Below are 20,167 nucleotides of genomic sequence, written 5' to 3'. Positions count from 1 at the left end.
CCACAGAATAAGTGTTTGAATGATAATTTAAACTTCTGTCAGATTTTTACCATAGTTACAGAAATACAGATCTATTTTGAGTTTCATTATTAGTTACCAGGATCTACATGAAATTGCCCACAAGACTAAAAGCAGAAGAGAGAAAAATAAGCAAATATCATGGATTATCTAGAAATCAGATAAGAATTATGAGTATTTATAAGTGAACATGTCACAGCAAACAAGAGAATACACTTTTTCTTACCATTTCTGTGATTGAAAAAGGCCAAAATGAAGTTGAAAGTGAAAGTCGCTCAATCGTGTCAGACTCTGTGACCCCATGGACCATAGTCCATGGAATTCTCCAGGCCAAAATCTGGAGTGGGTAGCCTTTCCCTTCTCCAGGGGATCTTTCCAACCCAAAATGAAGTTGAATTATAGTAAACAAGGAAATTTGCTTCTAGGTGACTATATTAGTACATATTCTCCGAGACTTAAGGCTATTCCTCTATTATTGGATTCAAATCAGATTTAAGAAGGAAAAGAGTAAGTGCAAATCTTAAATCCAGATATTTCATATGATAATGTCCAATATATGATAATACCAGGCACTTATTACTTCTCATAAGGCAGTCTTCGAATGTAAACTTCAAAAAGAAATTCCAAATTATTAGAATATTTCCTTAAAATTCTGCACTTAAAAGTAGTGTAATTGTATTCTGTATATTCTACCATAGATTAGATATTTCTATCATATAGTTTTAAATTTTTTTTGTTTCTTCTTTGGCCTAACATTTATAGTTTTGTTTTTGTTTTTTTTACGTTTATAGTTTTTTGTTCTTTGCAGTACATTTTAGGAATATTCCACAGAGCCTTATAAATCACGTTGTGTTGTGTATGATGAGTGTATTTTGTAGTAATGTGTCAAAAATCGATTTTTACCAAAAAGCATCAGCTCTCCCATACTTGTCATTTCTATAAAACAAAGAGCAAGCCTTTGTACTCTAACTGAAAGTGCACTCCAAATTAATCAAATAATGGAATATATGATCATTTATGGTGCCACAGCCAAAGATTTTGTATTCTGCCTTTAACGTGATTATGTTGAACTTGCATGAATAATGTATTCAGGTATGCTTATTATCAAATATTTGTCAGGCTGACTTATACATTATATAAAATATTTAAACAATATATTTGTTGTTAGTAAAATAGTCTTAATGAACACAGAAGAATGCTGTTCATTACTCTTCTATTTAATGTTAAATTGTGACAACTCACATCACCAGGTTAGTAGAAGGTCTTCTGTAGAAGATCGTTTGCCCTTTGAGGCAAAGTGCCAGCAAAAAAGACACCTAGAGTTCCAAGTTGACAGTATTTTACCTCACAGTTTGCTCTTCAGTACAAAAATGAATTCATGCTTTCAGTTTGAAGTACTGAGTGATACATAATTTCCCTCCCTCCCCCAAAAATAGTCAGGTCTGGAACTAGAGTTCCTGCTGAAATACAGCACCCCCTCCAAAGTAGTGAGCCCTGTGTGTTACTTCCCTGGCCCTCGGGGAGTTAGGAGTAAACAAACATTTAATAAAACTCTGATAAATGCAGTTTTCAGCAAAGAAGGGTGAAAATTAGATGTTTGAGACTTCAGAGCAGTTTAACTTTGAAGTCATGTTTCACCTTTGCTTGTGTTATTCCCTTCACTTCCAGGGAATAATGTGCTGACAAAGTAAACAAAACCATGGCAAGAGGTCACCATCATTAGTTTAGAACTTTGTCAGCTCCTTTCTCAAGCTCACTTCCTTCTGCAGTTCATGAAGTGAGGAGAACTATAGTCTCAGCTTAGTATTCAGAGAGTGAAAAAGTCACCCAAAACAACCTTTGTTCTTCTAAGCATCCCTTCTTTGTTTGTTTAGCTGATACTTGTGCAAAGTTTCAAAATTGGAGGATAAAGATTGGAGGAAGCCTAACTATCCTTTATTCTTATGGGAGTAAAACACTGATAGCCTCATAAAAATGTTATTCAGCCTTTATATTAAAGGTTTGCCTCTCTAGCCTTGCTTTCTATAATTTGTGATTATAACCCTACAATTGTACACTTTGACCAATGATTATAATCCTATCATTCTATACTGTGACAGTTAGTTCAGAGTTTTGTCACACCTGAAAGAAAACCAAATTGTCGTCATATTCTCAGTATTTGCTCATCCCTTTAATATTTAAACACATGCATTTATTAGTCTTAAGACTAGGAATTTTGCTTTATAATAGACCTTTTCACCACATGCACTTCCCAGCACTTTAAGTTTTAGGGGTAAACTGAGGAATGTCTGGTCTTAGCTTGAAACTGGCTTGGTAAGTACAGGTTCATGGAAACCATGTACTTTGGTTGGAAAGAGCCCAGCTTTCGATACTGAGTCATCTGCTCTGGTTCAATGTTCACCTTGCAGGACTGCTTTGAAGAAAATAGATAATAATTACAGAGCACTTACTATGTGCCTGGTACAGTACTAAACACATACTGTGTTAGTTCATTTAATCCTCCCAACTGTCCTAGGACATACTGTTACTATCCTCCAGATTTTATATTATACAGACTGATTATGTATTACCTCCCAGGTGATTATGTATTACCTAACCCTTCATGTTAGTAAGTACAGTTGACCCCTGAACATCACAGGTTTGAATGGTGCAGGTCCACACATACACGTATTTTATTTAATAATAAATACTGCAGTGCTTCACAGTCTGGGGTTGGTCAAGTCTTAGGATGTGGACTCATATACAATGAGGGCTGACTCTTAAGTTATACATGGATTTTCCACCACTTGGAAGGTCAGCACCCCTAAACCTCATGTTTTCAGGGTCAGCTGTAGTTATAACCTATTATCTGGCACATTAAAAAATGACATTTCTGACATCACTGTTATATTTGAAATCCACAGCAATTTAATACCATTCATTTTTTAAATATGAATACCTCTTTGAAAGTCAGAAATGTTGCATCATAATTTTTTCTCCCTGAACTCATAGAGAATTTAATGCTAACCAGTGTATATTTCCTGTTCAAAGATACTTTTGATCAACTGTCATTTCTTTTCAAGCAAAACATATATATAAATTGAAATTTAACTTTCTGTTTAGTTTCCAGGGACTATATGACTCCTAGATTTTTTTTAATTTATGGATTGCTTTATCCTATGATCACTGATCACAACATACATGACAAATTTTAATAACTACAGTTTACCCTTGAACAACCTAGGGGTTGGGGCACTGACCCCTCTGCCCAGTCAGAATCCATATACAACTTACAGTGAGCCCTCCTGAGTACCCAGCTCCTCCGTACAGAGGGCCTCTCTCTGTCTGCTGGTCCACATCCGTGGACACAACCAATCGTGGAGCACAGAGAACTCTAGTATTCACTTTTGAAAAAATCCAGTATAAGAGGACCCATGCAATTCAAAACTGTGTTGTTCAGGGGTCAACTACTCATTAAAGTAAAATGTTACTGGAAATGAGATTAAAGGAGCCAAAGTATTTTTTAATTAGCCCATATATCAGTAGTTTAATGTCGCTTATTCTAGAAGAAAAAGTGTGGAGCATTAATTCTGTTTCTGGTTTTTCTTTAGCTCTGAGAGAACTTTATTCTCATAAATAAAAAGATGAAATAAGTTTTTGTTATAAATGATTTATTACATTCTTTATATATCTTCAGAACTATATGCAACGAATTATGGTTATCTATTAATAAGAATATTTTAATGACTTGTCAATGACCAGTTCTATTAAATGCGCCTTCAGTTCTGTTGAAAGCAAAAATTCAGAGCCACCTATTTCGCTAAAGGATTTGTTTCCCAGTCACCAGAATCATTCAGGCCCTCACTTCCTTGGGTGTATACCAAAAGGCTTCACCCATACTTACTTACCAAAAGACTAATGATATCTGTTCTGACTTTTGCTATTTTTTTACCCTAACTTAGAGGCACCTTTTGTAATATATTCAGAAATGGTTGGGAATACTGAAATGTTGCTAATGAGTCAGTACATTTTTAAATAAAAATTCTTTTAATACCTGAACTAACTATATTTTGATCAATATAGCTGTAAACTTATTAGTTCATTCAATTTCTGGAAAATTTGTACCTAATAACCTTATTAGTGAAACTAATTATCACTGTTAGACCATCAGCCAAGTCAGACTTTCTGGCAGAAAAATAAAGTGTGTCTTCATTTTTCTAATTAAAATGAATGTGTCAATACACATTTTGAGGAATTTTATAAAATTTTTATATTAATATGAAGAATATATAATGTATAAAGAGGAATGTATAAAATATAAATAAATACTTCTTTAAAATAGATTATTCAACAATGAGGTTAAGGTTATTTAGATCTAGTCTAATTATTATGAGTTGTAAAAATCTTTGTCTCCAAATGAGTATATTTACAACCAGTGTATAGATAAGTTTATAACTTATTGAAGATATAATATTCATGTATAAAATACATATTACATATATAATTCTTAACAATGTACACTACTTAAAACCTTATCATTCCATCATCTAGGATATATTTAGCTACTAGACTATAGAAAATACATTTTAAAAGTGGAGAATATTTAATTGAAATAAATATTTTGTAATATAATCTGATAAAAGTATTTTTAAGTAACTTGTCAAATCTATATTTCCTCTATAAGAAATCACATAAATATAAATTTCATTTGTGAGTTTATTTTTTTTGTTGTTGTTGTTGTTCTACTTTTTTTTTTAATTTATTTATTTTAGTTGGAAGCTAATTACTTTACAGTATTGTAGTGGCTTTTGCCATGAATCAGCCATGGGTGTACATGTGTTCCCTATCCCGATCCCCCCTCCCACCTTCCTCCCCCTCCCACCCCTCAGGGTCATCCCAATGCACCAGCCCTGAGCACCCAGTCTCATGCATCTTAATCTAGTTTAACTCAAATATCTGAAGTTACATTGAAAAGATCTACTTAAAAAAATAATGGTAATACATAGTGGAACTATACGTAACTTTGTTCTGTGTTTTCCAAGTCTCCTGTAAATGTGTTGTCATACTTTCATAACTTAAAAAATAAAAAGAAAATAAAATGATAAAAGATATAACAACACAGACTTGTACTACTTTAGCTGTTCAGAAGTGCTTATTGTTTTAGCTAATGACAGATCCTAGGAAAGGTTTTCAAGAATACTCCTTGCTTTGTTCTCACCAGCCTTCTGAAGAGCAGTGAATTTTTTAAGAATAGTTAGGGAATGAAACAGGTGAGGTCATTAAGGGGAAATTACTCTTACTTTCTCTGGCCATATCATATAGCTGATTTCAGAGATTCATAACCAGGGCCCAAACATCCCCATTTCAGTCACCAGCCTTTCCCCTGATCACTTAGAGTGCTCTTACGTTGGCCTGATTGATCAGTAAAGCAGGCTTCTCCCAGTCAGTACTGTGAATTGTTTTCCTTTGGCAGCTGGAGGTTTTATACTGCAAGGCATGCGCTGTACTGATGTAATGGATGGAGGGGGGACCTGTCTGTCTTTGAAGTTAGAGCAAAGGACCGTGAAAAAGGAGAAGAAAGAAGCTTTTGGACTCTAGAAAGGGCCCTGCATGGAAGGACCCTGCATGAAAGCTGAGGATCTGGAAATGGATTCCCTTTAAGTGAAGAGTGGTGGCTTCCATCTTAAAGAGTCTTCACCTCTGCTTGGATCCAGTGACCAAGGTTTGGCGACGACTGGCAGCAACTAAAAAAATACACTTCTCAGTACAGTTGACCATCGAACGATACAGTGGTGGAGGCACCTGCCCCCCCCGCCCCCGCAGTGGAAATTCCCACATGTAATTTACAGGCAGCCCTCCTAATACTGGATTCCTCTGTGTCTACAGTTTCACATCCATGGGTTCAACCAATGACGACAGTTGTATAGTACTAGAGTATTTACTGTTGAAAAAACCCAAGTATAAGTGGATCCTCACAGTTCAAACCCATATTGTTCAGGGACTGACTGTATACAGCAGACACCACATAACTGATGGCTACTGACTGTTTAAAAGGAGGAAAAGATGATGCGTAGTCACCTTTATTACTGTGTCATTGGTGCTAGAGTTTTAAGCAGCAGCCACACTGAGGAACTGGGTTACTGCTCCCGTGCCAAGTGTTTTAGTATCTGTTGAACAAAAAGATGCTGGTACATCACCATCTTAATTGGGTCCAGTTCAGTCTGCTGTTTCACAAATTCAGAACTGACTTCAATCTGAAGTGTGTGAAGAAGTCATCCATGAGACATCCAGGGGCCACACTGACCCAGGAGAGTCACCAGAAGTGTGGACCCTCCTCCGGGAGGGGGACAGATGGACGGAAACCCCAGAGCTTCAGGCCTACCCTGCAGCACACCAGTGCCCTGGGCTGCCTTCTCCAAGTGAAGACATGCGTTAGCCTCGTAACCTTCTGACTCCGGAGGAAATGCCTCTCCCATCACCCTACAGTGACACAGTTACTGGGGCAGAAAGACAGAGAACAGCCCTGTCTGTATCTGAATACTCGGGGAGATGGAAAGCACTCTTATCAATTTGATACTCTTTAACTCTTATTAGAAATCTTTCTGACTGTAGCTAACTATTAATGCTGTTTTCTAAGAAATCACATAACTGAACTGAACTTCAGAGCAGTTTGCACTCAGTTTGTCAATTCAAGTACAACTCTTAAGTAAACATGATACAGGAGGTTGCTAGGAAGAATTTAGGTTTGAGAACTATGTTTTTCTCTTTTCCTATTTTCCTTGCTTTATTATTGATTGAGAAACTAAGGATTCAGCCAACCTCCACTGGGTCTTGTTCACCAGTGCAATGGAATAGAAGTACAACCCTAAAACTTAAAGAGGATATGGTAACAATGTTGAGACTTTTAGAATACTTTAAACTTATGAAAACAGACCTCTCAATAGATTATAGCTGAATGAGTAAATTGTTTTTAATGTTCCTGTAAATATTTCCTGTAGATTCAAAGACAGTCCTATATTCTCTCAAGGTAGTTGCATATTTAGGAAAACTATGTAACAACTTGGTGGTGAAATGGCTTTTTATATATAGAGTATGCATTTCTTTTAGTAAAAGATGATGAATGCGACTCAGATGCAGAAAATGAACAAAACCATGATCCTAACGTTGAAGAGTTCCTGCAACAACAAGATACTGCAGTCATCTACCCAGAGGCACCTGAGGACGACCAGAGGCAGGGCACGCCGGAGGCCAGCGGGCATGACGAAAACGGTAATTGGAGCTCACGGCCGCTTGGTTCTCACCTCTGAAGGATTATTGCTTCCATTGCACTGTGTGGGAACCCACCTTACTATAGGGAACATTTCTGAAAACCAGAATTTATTGCAGATGGCAATAGAGGGTAATCTCTTTAGTGAATGGAGTGATGTCCATGGTAACAGTGTGTAGTCTTTTGTCAGTGCATCTCCTATGTATACTGTGATACCCCCACATGTGAAATGCTTAGGATCATGCCTGGACATTGACTTCCATTCACTTATATGGCAGCAGGCAGTAGAAGTAGGTACTGGGAGAAACCATACTTCTCCCTGATGCTACTCCACTGTTCTGGAAGAAAACCTTGGTGGTATGGTTCAGAACATACTAATTTGGAGACAGATTTTTTTTTTCCTGTATCTATGTTGGTCGCCTCTGATATTAACAGCCAGTGTATAAACAGCAGTAAAAAACAGTAGTAATGTGTTTGTATTCTCCTGTAAAGAAATCAGCTGTCATTCTGCCTTCCAAGCATTAGAAACAGATGAAAATAGCATGTTTCAATACTGCTCTCTCAAGTCGTTTCACCCTTGCCCTCCCCTACTGTGACCAAAGGTCTGTTCTTTATGTCTGCGTCTCCTTGCTGCCTGCAAATACGATCATCTGTACTATCTTTCTAGATTCCATAGATATGCATTAATGTATAATATTAATATACAATTGTTTGTCTCTTTCTGACTCACTTCATTCTGTTTAATAGGCTCTAGGTTCATCCATCTCATTAGAACTGACTCAAACGTGTTCCTTTTTATAGCTGAGTAATATTCCATTGTGTATATGTACCACATCTTTATCCATTCATCTGTCAGTGGGACATCTAGGTTGCTTCCATGTCATAACTATTGTAAATAGTGCTATAATGAACATTGGGGTACACGAGTCTTTCTTTTTCAATTATGGTTTCTTATGGCCAGTAGTAGGAATGCTGGGTCATATGGTAGTTTTTATTCTTAGTTTTGTAAGGAATCTCCGTACTCTTCTCCATAGTGGCTGTATCAGTTTGCATTCCCACCAACAGGGCGAGAGGGTTCCCCCTTCTCCATACTCTCTAGACATTTATTGTTGGTAGACTTTATGATGATGGCCATTCTGATCAGAGGAAGATAACATTTCATTGTAGTTTTGATTTGCATTTCTCTGATAGGGAATGATACTGTGCATTTCATGTGTTTATTAGCCATCTGCATGTCGTCTTTGGAGAAATGTCTGTATAGGTTTTCTGCCCGCTTTTTGATGGAGTTGGTTGTTTTTCTAGTATTGAGCTGCATGAGCTGCTTGTATAGTTTGGAAATTAGTCCTCTGTCAGTTGTTTCATTTGCTATTATTTTCTTCCATCCTGAGGGCCATCTTTTCCCCTTGCTTATAGGTTCCTTCATTGTGCAGAGGCTTTCAGTGAGGTCCCATTGGTTTTTGTTTTTATCTGTGTTACTCCAGGAGGTGGGTCAGAGAGGATCTTGCATATTGCTGTGATTTATGTCAAAGAGTGTTCTGCCTATGTTTTCCTCTGAGTTTTATCATTTCTGGCCTTACATTTAGGTCTTTAATCCATTTTGAGTTTATTTTTGTGTGTTGTGTTAGGAAGTTCTAATTTCTTTTACACATAGCTGCCCAGTTTTCCCAGCACCACTTATTGAAAAGACTGTCTTTTCTAATCTGTATGTATCCCTAGATCTGAAGTGGGTCTTTGTGTGTGTGTGTGTGTGTATTCAGTCAATAGGTTGTGTCTCTTTGCAACCACATGGACTGCAGCATGCCAGGCTTCCCTGTCCTTCACTACCTCCTGGAGTTTGCTCAAATTATGTCCATTCAGTCTGTGATGCTATCTAACCATCTCATCCTTTGCCACCCGCTTCTGCTTTTGCCTTCCTTCTTTCCCAGCATCAGAGTCTTTTCTAATGAGTCAGCTCTTTGCATCAGGTAGTCAAAGTACTGGAGCTGCAGCATTAGTCCTTCCAATGAATATTCAGGATTAATTTCCTTTGGAATAGACTGGTTTGATCTTCTTGCAGTCCAGGGCACTCTCAGGAGTATTCTCCAGCACCACAATTGGAAGGCATCAAATCTTTGGCACTCAGCCTTTTTTATGGTCCAGCTCTCACATCCATACATGATTATTGAAAAAACCATAGCTTTGACTATACGAACCTTTGTCAGCAAAGTGATGTCTTTTTAATATGCTCTCTAGGTTTGCCATAACTTTCCTTCCAAGAAGCAAGCGTCTTTTAATGTCATGGCTGCAGTCATCATCTACGGTGATTTGGGTGTCTTATAGACTATACATATTCAGGTCTTATCTTTGTATCCATTCAGCCAATCTTTTGGTTGGAGCATTTAATCTATTTACATTTAACGTAATTGATGATATATATATTCTTATTGCTGTTTTGTTACTTTGGGGATTGTTTTTGTGGATTTGGGCATTTATTGTTTGTAGATTTTTTGATGATAGCCATTCTGACTGGTGTGAAGTGATACCTAATTGTAGTTTTGATTTGCATTTCTCTAATAATTAATGTTGAGCTTCTTTTTGTGTGCCTTTTAGCCATCTGTATGTCTTCTTTGGAAAAAAGTCCATTTAGATTTTTTGCCCATTTTTTGATTGCATTGTTAAAAGAACAGCTGAGTTGCATGAGCTGTTTGTTGGGTGGTTTGTTTTTGTAGATCTTTCTTCTTCCCTTCCTCTCTGGTTCTCTTGTGATTTGATGACTATCTTTAGTGTTGTGTTGAGATTCCTTTTTCCTTTTTGTGCATATGTCTGTTGTAGATTTTTGGTTTGCAGTTCCCACAAGGTTTTGCTAAAGCAGTCTGTATATATACAAGATAGTTTTAAGTTGCTGGTCTCTTAATTTCAAATGTGTTTCCAATATCCTTCATTGTACTCGTCTCTTCTCACGATTGCTGGTTTTGATGCCATGTTTGTGTGGATGATTTCCTGCCTTTACTATATGTTTGCCCTAACCAGTGAGCATTCCCATTCATAATTGCCTTGTTTCTAGTTGTAGGCTTTTCTTTTTCCCCTGGAGAAGTTTCTTCATCAATTATTGTAAAACTGGTTTGGTGGTGCCAAATTAGCTTTTGCTTGTCTGTAAAATTTTTGACTTCTCTGTCGAAATCAGAGCTTTGCTGAGTATTCTTGGTTACAGGTTTTTCCCTTTCACCCCTTTAAATATACGTTGCCACTCCCTTCTGGCCTCTAGGGTTTCTGCTAAAAAATAAGCTAATAACCTTATGGGGGCTCCCTTGTATGTTATTTGTTGCTTTTCCCTTGTTGCTTTTAATATTTTCTCTTTAATTTTTTTAATTTATTTATTTTAATTGGAGGCTAATTACATTACAGTATTGTCGTGGTTTTTGCCATACATTCACATGAATCAGCCATGGGTGTACATGTGTCCCTCATCCCGAACCCCTCTCCCACGTCCCTCCCCATCCCATCTCTCAGGGTCATCCCAGTACACCGGCCCTTAGCGCACTGTCTCATGCATCAAACCTGGACTGGCAATCTATTTCATGTATATATAACATATAAACATGTTTTAAACATGTTTATATAAACATGTTTATATGTTTATATACATATAAACATGTATATGGAAATATACATGTTTCAATGCTATTCTCTCTTTAATTTTTTATCAAGTTGATTAATATGTCTTGGCATGTTCCTCCTTGGGTTTATCCTGGGTTTTTCTGTGCTTCCTGGACTTAGGTGACTATTTCCATTCCCATGTTAGGGAAGTTTCCAGCTATTATCTCTTCAAATATTTTCTCAGGCCCTTTCTCTCTTCTTCTAGGACCGCTATAATGTGAATGTGGGTACATTTAATGTTGTCCCAACAGGTAGGTCTGGCCCAGGCTCCTCTGAAATCACTGCTTTTCCCCTTGTGTCCCAGCACATCCAATACCTTGTGTGTGCCCCTTAAGCATGTTACTTACCTTTTCCTCAATTTTTTGGAGTTCCTATGATCAAGCCCCATTGGCCTTAAAAGTCAAATGTTCTGGGGTCTCATCCCCCTGATGCCAGATCTCCAGACTCAGAAGCCTAATATAGGGCTCAGAACTCTCATTCCTGTGGGAGAACCTCTGCAATATGATTACTGTCTAGTATATGTGTCACCCACCCAGCAGGAATGGGGTTTAGTTGTATTGCGAATACACCCCTTATACCATCTCCTTATGGCCTCTTCTGTGTCCTTGGAAGTAGAATATCTTTTCTGGTAGGTTCCAGCCTTTTTTTGCTGTTGGCTGTTCAGCATTTAATTGTGATTTGGGTGTCTTCTTGAGAGGCAGTAAGTGCAGGTCCTTACTCCTCCATCTTGTCCTCTGGGCTTACTTTAATCTTAGGCACTTCTTCTTTTTTTTTTTTTTTTCATTTATTTTTATTAGTTGGAGGCTAATCACTTTACAATATTGTAGTGGTTTTTGCCATACATTGATATGAATCAGCCATGGATTTACAAGTATTCCCCATCCCGATCCCCCCTCCCACCTCCCTCTCCACCCAATTCCTCTGGGTCTTCCCAGTGCACCAGGCCCGAGCACTTGTCTCATGCACTTATTCTTGAACTCAACACTGCAATGGTGATTCTCTTATTCTCTGTCATGAAGATGGATGAGGAATGGGGTTATAATTTGACCTATTATTAATTGAATTATTTGATTTCTTACTGTTGAGTTTTAAGGATTCTTTGTGTATTTTGGATAATAGTCCTTCTTCAGCTGTGTCATTTGTAAATAGTTTTTCCAGTCTGTGGCTTATCATCTAATTCTCTTATTGTCTTATCTCACGGGGCAGAACATTCTCAATTAAGTCCAGCTTACCAATTATGTCTTTCATGACTCATGCCTTTGGTATCTAAACAGGCATTACAGTACCCAAGTTGGTATAAGTTTTCTTCTGTTATAACCTATGTCTTAGTCATTTTGTATTTTATAATTAGGCCTGTGATCCTTTTTGAGTTAATTTTTGTGAAGGGTGTAAGGTCTGTGTTTACATTCATATTTTTGTGTGTGGATGTCCAATTGATCCATTACAGTTTGTTGAAAAGACTGTCTTTGCTCCACTGTATTGCATTTGCTCTCTGGGCTCACCTGTATTCCATTCCACTGATCCATTTGTCTGTTTTCTTGCAGACACCACACTATCTTAATTATTATAGCTCTGTAGTAAGCCTTGAAGACAGGTAGTGTCAGTCTCCCGTTATTCTTGCCTTCAGTGTTATGTTGCCTCTTCTGGGTCTCTTGCCTCTCCATGTGAGTTTAGAATTTTTGTCAATATCCATAAAATAACTTGATTGGGACTGCACTGAATATGTAGATCTAGTTGGGAAGAACTGACACCCTGATATTATTGAGTCTCCTTATCCTTGAACATGGAATATCTCTGTATTTATTGAGTGCTTTGGTTTCATTCATCAGAGTTTTATAGTTTTCCTCAAATAAATCTTAGATTTATGCCTAATTATTTCAGCATTTTGGTGCTAATGTAAATGGTACTGTATCAATCAACTTTCAGATTTTTGAAGGAAATCTACAAGGGTGATACAGAAAACAAATCAGATTCCATTACAGAAAGTCAACTGTCCCTTCCTTAAATTAGGAAATCAACTGTGAAAAAGATCAGAAGGGAAAGTTTCACTCCAGAATAGGTAGGATTTCTGTAAATAATTTGGTGACAAAGGAAAGAGAAGTAGGGTACTCTAGGAATTCTTTACTCCAGTGTGGCAAAAGGACACATTTCTGAAAACAATAGATCGTTAGCCTGGGGACACTGCAGTTCAGTTTAATAATATGTGTTCTGTTGATCTGTTTGCAGATTTGTAGAGTCCATAGTTTTATATAATTATAAATTATATAATTCTGTATTATAATTCAGTAGGGCCTACTTTTGTTTTCCTGGATTTTTTTTTCTCTTAAAATGTGTTAACATTTCACCTGAAGAAGCAGTAGGTTACAATAAATATGAAAGGGAAATATAAAACCTTAAAATACAGATGTTTATAAATATGTAAAATTTTTATGCAACAAACAGGATTTCAAAAAGCCTCAGTGAAATAATGAAAACTAAACTTTGTAAAGTCCATTGTTACAAATCAGTGCAGTTAAGTCCCATTAGAGTTGGAGCCATGGTCATTCTGAATCAGTATAACATTTGAAGTATATAATGTTTTTCATTCAGGTATTCATTACCTTCAGGTATGTAATGTAGCTTAACTACTAATACAATATTTCACAGTAGATATTCTGTCACACCAGCAACATCTCTTTCCATGAAAAAGTGATTATCTTCAAAAGCACTTAGGTTTTTAATGTTTTAGTAAATTAAACATACCATCCTGTACTTCATAAGTTGTAAACAGGGGAGCTTCATTCCAGCAGGTTGATTTATCAAAATTCTGGTTCAGTGGGAACAAATCAAGGAGGTTTTTTCACAGGTTTTATATCAGTCTGCCACTAAAGGAAGTTTAAGACACAGAAATTTAAAATGTTTTTTAAGTAAGTTTATTTATGGTCACAGATTCATAAAGAAATTATAGTTTGAAAAGTGGTCAGACATAGGGTAGATTTTTTAGTACTGAATTCCTACCATAGGTGTATTATAGGAATTCTAAAAAGAAACATTCCTTACAAGTCTTCATTGCTAAAAGGTGAGTTTAAAAATAAACAATTCAAAAATTTTTAAAAACAAAAATTTTAACTTTTAAACCTGTTCATTCTATAAACTTATGATGTTAAATATTTAGATTTATTGTTCATTGTTTTATACTGTTGGCCTAAAATAGTAAGTTCATATCTCATGTGTGTGAGAACATTCAACAGATATTTATGAAAAGAACTTGCTGTTTAAATATGAGCAACTTGCCATTTTATAAAATTATTAGTATTTTGTACATTAATTACAAGAATAAATCATGAAGACAAACGAAAATAGAATGCAATGCTAGCAGACAGCTTATGACACAGGCGTTCAGGGCAGCTTGACTAGTGGAAGCAAACTGATTGTGGTGCTGATGATAAAACCCCTGTCAGGTGGACTCTGACTTTAGCCCCTGACACCAGCTGAGAGCAGTAGGGTCGACAGGCGAGGAGAGCGTCCCAAACACTGGCTTCCCACTCGCCTGTGCAAATGGGAAACTGATGTCAGACAAAACATAGCCTGACTGCCCACCCCCGCCACACATAGCCACTTCCCCCGCCCGTGGCTAGTCTAGTCCCCAAAGAAGGGGGTCATGTCAGAGTCATCACCAGTGGGAAAGTCTCTGGCTCCAGGTGCCTTGTTAGCTGATAACAGAAGATACTATCATAAACTTTGGGGTCTTGGTTGTTTGACTTTATTCATTTATTTGATATGTATTTCCGTGTACTTAGCTGTGTAAAGTCAGGTGTTCAGTCTGTTCTTTGCAGGCTTGTCCTTGAACAAGATATTTGATTTATATGGACTTGAATTTCAATAACAGTGACATGTTTATGAAGTAAAGAAGATTGTTATGACATTTTCTCTGGTAGTCTGTTTTTCTATAAGAAATTAAAAATAAAGTTAAGATAACATTTATAGCAAGATGTGACTTAGGAACTTTTTTCTTTGAAGAAGTAAATCCAATATAGAAATGTAGTTAAATAATGTTAATTGGCCAAGTGGTATTACATTTTAAGATTGGCAGGCTTAGATGTTTCCATGTATTAAAAATATGTAGTTCATTCTCTGAACTACAGTTTATCTATAATGGCTTATTTTCTGAAAGCTATCCTAATAGTCATCCATCTGAAACTAAACAAGAAGTGTGCCAGTGTGTTTCAGGAGGGGAAAGAACATGAAGAACTCACGCAGGGGGCATCTCAGTGGCCAGCCCTGAGTGCAGCCCCCACCGCTCCTCATAACCTCCCTGCAGTGTGTCCTCCATGGTCCCCCGCAGGGGAGCCTTAGACACGTGGTCTAACTGTATGTTACTTACTCTCTGATGACTGTAGTGACATTCTTCAAATTTGAAAGAATGAACATTCAATAACTAATGACGACATTGTTACCCTTGTAGAAAATGGTTATGGTGTACCAAACCCCTTTCATGTGTATACATTCACAACAATAACCTGCATTATAATTTTGCTTTTGTTTTGTCTAATTAACCATACAAAAGAAGGGAAGAATTATGTTTTAGTGAAAAAGATATGAGACTTTAAAGTCAGCTTGCATTTGACTCTCAACTTCACTGTTCACAAGCTGTGTAACTTGGAAGTTATTTAACCTTTTCTGCGGTTAAATAACATCACATCCTCTCTTTATAAAACAGAGACACATCAGTGTGTTGGTTCTGAGGATCAAATACAAAACACAATATCTGGCACATAGCAGAGGGCCTCGGTGAGAGCTTTGGTACTATTTTGGGAACAACTTTAAAATGTACGATCCTTCTTTTGCAGGAACACCAGATGCATTTTCCCAGTTGCTCACCTGTCCGTATTGTGACAGAGGATATAAACGCTTTACCTCTCTGAAAGAACACATTAAGTATCGCCACGAGAAGAATGAAGACAACTTCAGCTGCTCCCTGTGCAGCTACACGTTTGCATACAGAACCCAGCTCGAGCGCCACATGACCTCCCACAAATCAGGACGAGAGCAGGTAAGCGGCACCACTATCCATGCCGAGAACTCCTCACTCCGTGGAAGGCAAGGGCTCTCTCACACTGAGAGCGTAAGGGGCTGCACTAGACAGTGTCTGGTCTGCAGCCTTGTAAAAAGGACAATTATTCCTTTGGATGATTGGGTCATTTCTGAGTTTAAATGCACATGTAAATACTATGAACACTATTTTAGAAGTGACTACATTTTTTCTTTTTCAGACACGGTCCCTTTCAACTCAGTTATTTTGCTTATATCATAACAAATACGTCAAGTTGATAACTGGATTTCAAAATGCATTCTACTAAAATGTTCAATGTAGGAAAAATAAATACCATTTCATAAACCACATGACTTACTACTGACCAAGTAGAGGAGAAAATCAAACAATAATCAAGTTTAATTTTTCGTGAAACGCTGACTATTATCAGTATAAGCTACTGTGGCTTTTTCCCATGTAAGGGAAGTTGCCTCTTAAGAATCTAAAGTTTAGACTGAATCATTTTTAATCTGAGGACTCAATTTTCATATGGTTTATTCTGTTTCTATGTCGCTTTGCCTCAGCTTCTAGAAGTATTAACCAAGACTATCCTTAAGTTAGGTTGCTGGCTCTGAACTTAAGGATTAAAGTCAGAAACGTTTTCGCCAGTTCTGCTTTTGTAAGGTCAACTGTAAATCAAATTAATATCTGGTTAATCTAGATTTAAAAATCAAATAAGTATTCAGCAGCACACAGTATGTTGAAGGTGTGTGCTGTTCTTGGGACACGTGTCCAGTCTCTTCTATCAAAAGACTGGGAACACCTGACCACCTGAGTGCAAGAGTCTGCTCCGTGGGTACCCACGTCACTGACCCCAGAGAGCACAAGTTACCCTCTTGGCTGTGACGGCTCAGCCAAAACCCAGGCCAAAATCTGTAAGAGAAACAGTGATGAGAATGGGTCAGCCTGCCTTCTCAGGACCCTGGTGACGGTACTCATGAAGTCAGCGTGTGGAGAGTACAGGCAGGCATGCGCACAGGACCAGCTCTTCCTCGCCTAGGTCAGTGCTTCAGTCCACAGAGGAGCACTTGGGGTGGGAGCGAGCGCCGCGAGGAGGAAACCGACCCACAGACGACAAACCCCACCTTCTCATCTGCCCCAAACGAGTCTCGTCAGGGACAGAACAGAAGCATGCTCTTGGCCACCCCGGTGTCCCGACCTGACCACAGTGTGGGTGGGCCCTGGGGACCTGACCCCAGTGTAGACAGGCCTGGGGATGTGGCCACAGTGTGGACGAGCCCTGGGGACGTGACCATAGTATAGACAGGCCCTGGGGACATGACCACAGTACAGACAAGCCCTGGGGACATGACTACGGTATAGATGAGCCCTGGGAAAGGGGCTATTCAGGTGACATTTGGGGAGCAGAGCTATCCTGCAACTGCTGCCCCCACATCCTCTTCACCCCAAGGGCCCTTGTCAAAGGAAGGAGCTTCAAAGGACAGAGGGAACTGGAGGGAAAGCAGGAGATGCTGTGAGAAAAACAAGTCGTAAGATCTCTTATGAGCATGAAGGCCATTTTGTGTGTGAGGCTTTCTCTGAGGGATGTAAAGGTAGTCGGTCGGTTTCATATGTGAAATATGTGGTCAGACCAAGGTCAGAAATGAGCTGTGATGAATGTGGAGACCAGCATCATGAGGGGTATAATTGGGAACCGTTTAGGTTAGGAGGCAGAACGTCTGCCTTGCTGGCCTCTGGAGATCAAGGTAAGCATTTCCATGTTGTCTTATTCATGCAACAGATGTTTGAGTTTTGATTCTGTGTAAGGCCTGTTGTAGGTGTTCAAGGCACAGTAGTGAAAATGAGCAAGTCCCTGACCGTAGTGGGCATGTATTATAGGTGTGAGAAAACATGTAAAATATAAACAGGTAGAATGAAGAAAACAAAGCAAAGTAAGAGGATAGAAAGTGGTGGAAGCTGCTTTTTTTTTTTTTGTTTTGTTTTAAATAGAGTAGAGAGACCTTTGAGACTAGGACATCTGAACCTAGACTTGGGTGAAGTGAGGGAGCCAGTCACAGAATGACTGGGAGAAGGGCGTTCTGTGCAGAGGCAGCAGAGAGCGTGACGGCCTCGAGGCAGAAGCCAAGGAACAGCAGGCAGCCGGGGTGCATGGAGGGAGAAAGAGGCTGGGTAGGGAGGAGGCAGATGACGAGGCCTCTCGTATGAGCCATGGCTAAGGCTGTGCTTTTACTCTAAAGTATGATAGGGAAGCATTTGAAAGATACTGAACTTTGTGTTGCTGTCTTATTTTTAAGGCCAGATGCGCTGTGGGGTGGAGAGTAGATCGAGAGAGACAAGAAGGAAGCAGGAAGCACACTTAAGGGCTGTGGCTGTAACCCAGGCCAGAGGCACTGGTGTGACAGATGTGACATCATGAGGATAGTGGCTGCAGGCTGGCTTGCTGAGGGATTGGATAAGAGTCTCAGGGATAGAGAGGGACCAGGATTCCTCCAAATTCAGGGCCTGAGCAATGATCAGATAAATGCGGGGTTTACTCACAAAGGTAAGAAACAGGAGTAAGTGTTAGTCACTCAGTCGTGTCCAACTCTTTGTGACCCCATGGACTAGCCCACCAGGCTCCTCTGTCCATGGAATTCTCCAGGCAAGAATACTGGAGTGAGTAGCCATTCCCTTCTCCAGGGGATCTTCCCCACCCAGGGATCGAACCCTGGTCTCCTGCACTGCAGGTGGATTAAGCCCCCAAAAAGCAGGAGGAGGAGGAGCTGATTTCCAGGAGAGAAATGAAGAGGTCAGTGTAGTCCTCTTAGCAGATGCCTGTCACTGTTCAGTGGGGACATCGAGGAAGCTGTGAGAGTCTGGAATGGAGAGAGGAGAGACCTAGAGAGAGATGTTTGGAGTTGGAGCCATGTATTCAGTTTCAAAGCCAGGAGTTTGGGTGAAGTAGACCCTGAGACATACTTCACACTAGATTGCAGTGTGGGAGAGCATAGAGCAAGCAGAACCGGAGCCTTTGAACGATGGGTAGAATCTTAACAGTCACAATTAAGGGGAAACGTAGCCAGGAAGTAAGGGATGGTATCAGTGGGAGCAGGGGGGTGAAGAGCGGTGTGTGTGCAGAAGGTGGGACTCACTGGATGATGAGACGCGGACTCCTGCTGAAGAGGCCTGGAAACTCAGAGCTATAAACCTGGCATCTGTAGCCTCAGAATCTGTGCCCAGGGGCAAACAGGAATCCTTTAGAAATTTATGAGCAGAATGTATTGCATAATTCAGTTCAAACACGGCTTTTGTAAGATGAATAAAGGGTGCAGAATTTATTCAAAGTATGTAAAAGTGGGGGTTTGATAAACCAGACAGAAAGCTATTACAGTAATCCATATTTGACTGAAAAGAGGGAAGTATTTTTTAAATCATCAGATTAAGATTTTGGAAATACCAAACTTACTAGAGAGGATAAAGTCCTGAAAAAGCCCAGCCTCTTCTGTTCAGGAGACCTTGTACTTCTGTTTAGTAAGTATGCTTGAGACAGATTCCTGGACATTCTGGACCATGGTTTCTCTATCTGTCAATTAGAGTGCAGGCGAGGGAAATCATCTCTAGTTCCTGGTCAAGTACGTATTTTTGCTAAATGCTGTATTGCATCATAGAGTGATTCTGATTCTTTAAACTGGGAAGTAGAGATTTTCCTTTATGTCAAAATTCTGTTGCCACTGTCCTCTTCCTTTTTGGTAACATTCCAAGTGTTAGGTTTTTGTGACTGCTAAGATTTGAGGCCTTTAAGAAACAAAAGAACCACCCAAACATTACTTTTAGCAGATTGGATGTTCTTTATGTCTAAAGCTTTTTTGCTTTATAAATAAAATACCAATTCTTTCTTACAGAGACATGTGACGCAGTCTGGGGGTAATCGTAAATTCAAGTGCACTGAATGTGGAAAAGCTTTCAAATACAAACACCATCTAAAAGAGCACTTAAGAATCCACAGTGGTAAATATTTGTTTTCTTTGTCTACCTTGAATATCATAGCAATTATGATAGTAAATTAATATCACATGTGAATTACACATATGGTTAGAAACTCTTTGCAATTGTTTTAGGATAAACACTAATATGAAGACATTTTCTGCTTCTTTGGCTAAACTATATCAAGCTAAGAGGACACATTTTGAATTTCCTAATAAGACTATAGCATTTTACAAAATGTACAACCTGAGACACTTGAGCTTTTTGATGAA

General features: G+C 38.7%; 1 protein-coding gene across 8 annotated transcripts in view; it reads left to right on the top strand.

Moving 5' to 3' along the window:
* Nucleotides 1–20,167, top strand: part of ZEB1 (zinc finger E-box binding homeobox 1) — a 192,307-nt gene that overhangs the window by 157,729 nt on the left and 14,411 nt on the right. For 6 of the 8 annotated variants that reach the window (XM_043883421.1, XM_043883420.1, XM_043883426.1 and 3 more), the window contains exons 4-6: nucleotides 7,105–7,266; nucleotides 15,730–15,932; nucleotides 19,814–19,919. In XM_043883421.1, coding sequence (XP_043739356.1) covers nucleotides 7,105–7,266; nucleotides 15,730–15,932; nucleotides 19,814–19,919 — 471 coding nt within the window. The remainder of the gene's footprint in view (nucleotides 1–7,104; nucleotides 7,267–15,729; nucleotides 15,933–19,813; nucleotides 19,920–20,167) is intronic. The other 2 variants (XM_043883425.1, XM_043883424.1) reach the window with 1 other exon arrangement.

This window comes from Cervus elaphus, chromosome 23, assembly GCF_910594005.1.
Source record: "Cervus elaphus chromosome 23, mCerEla1.1, whole genome shotgun sequence".
Lineage (NCBI taxonomy): Eukaryota > Metazoa > Chordata > Mammalia > Artiodactyla > Cervidae > Cervus > Cervus elaphus.
This window is presented reverse-complemented; position numbering and strand designations above follow the sequence as displayed.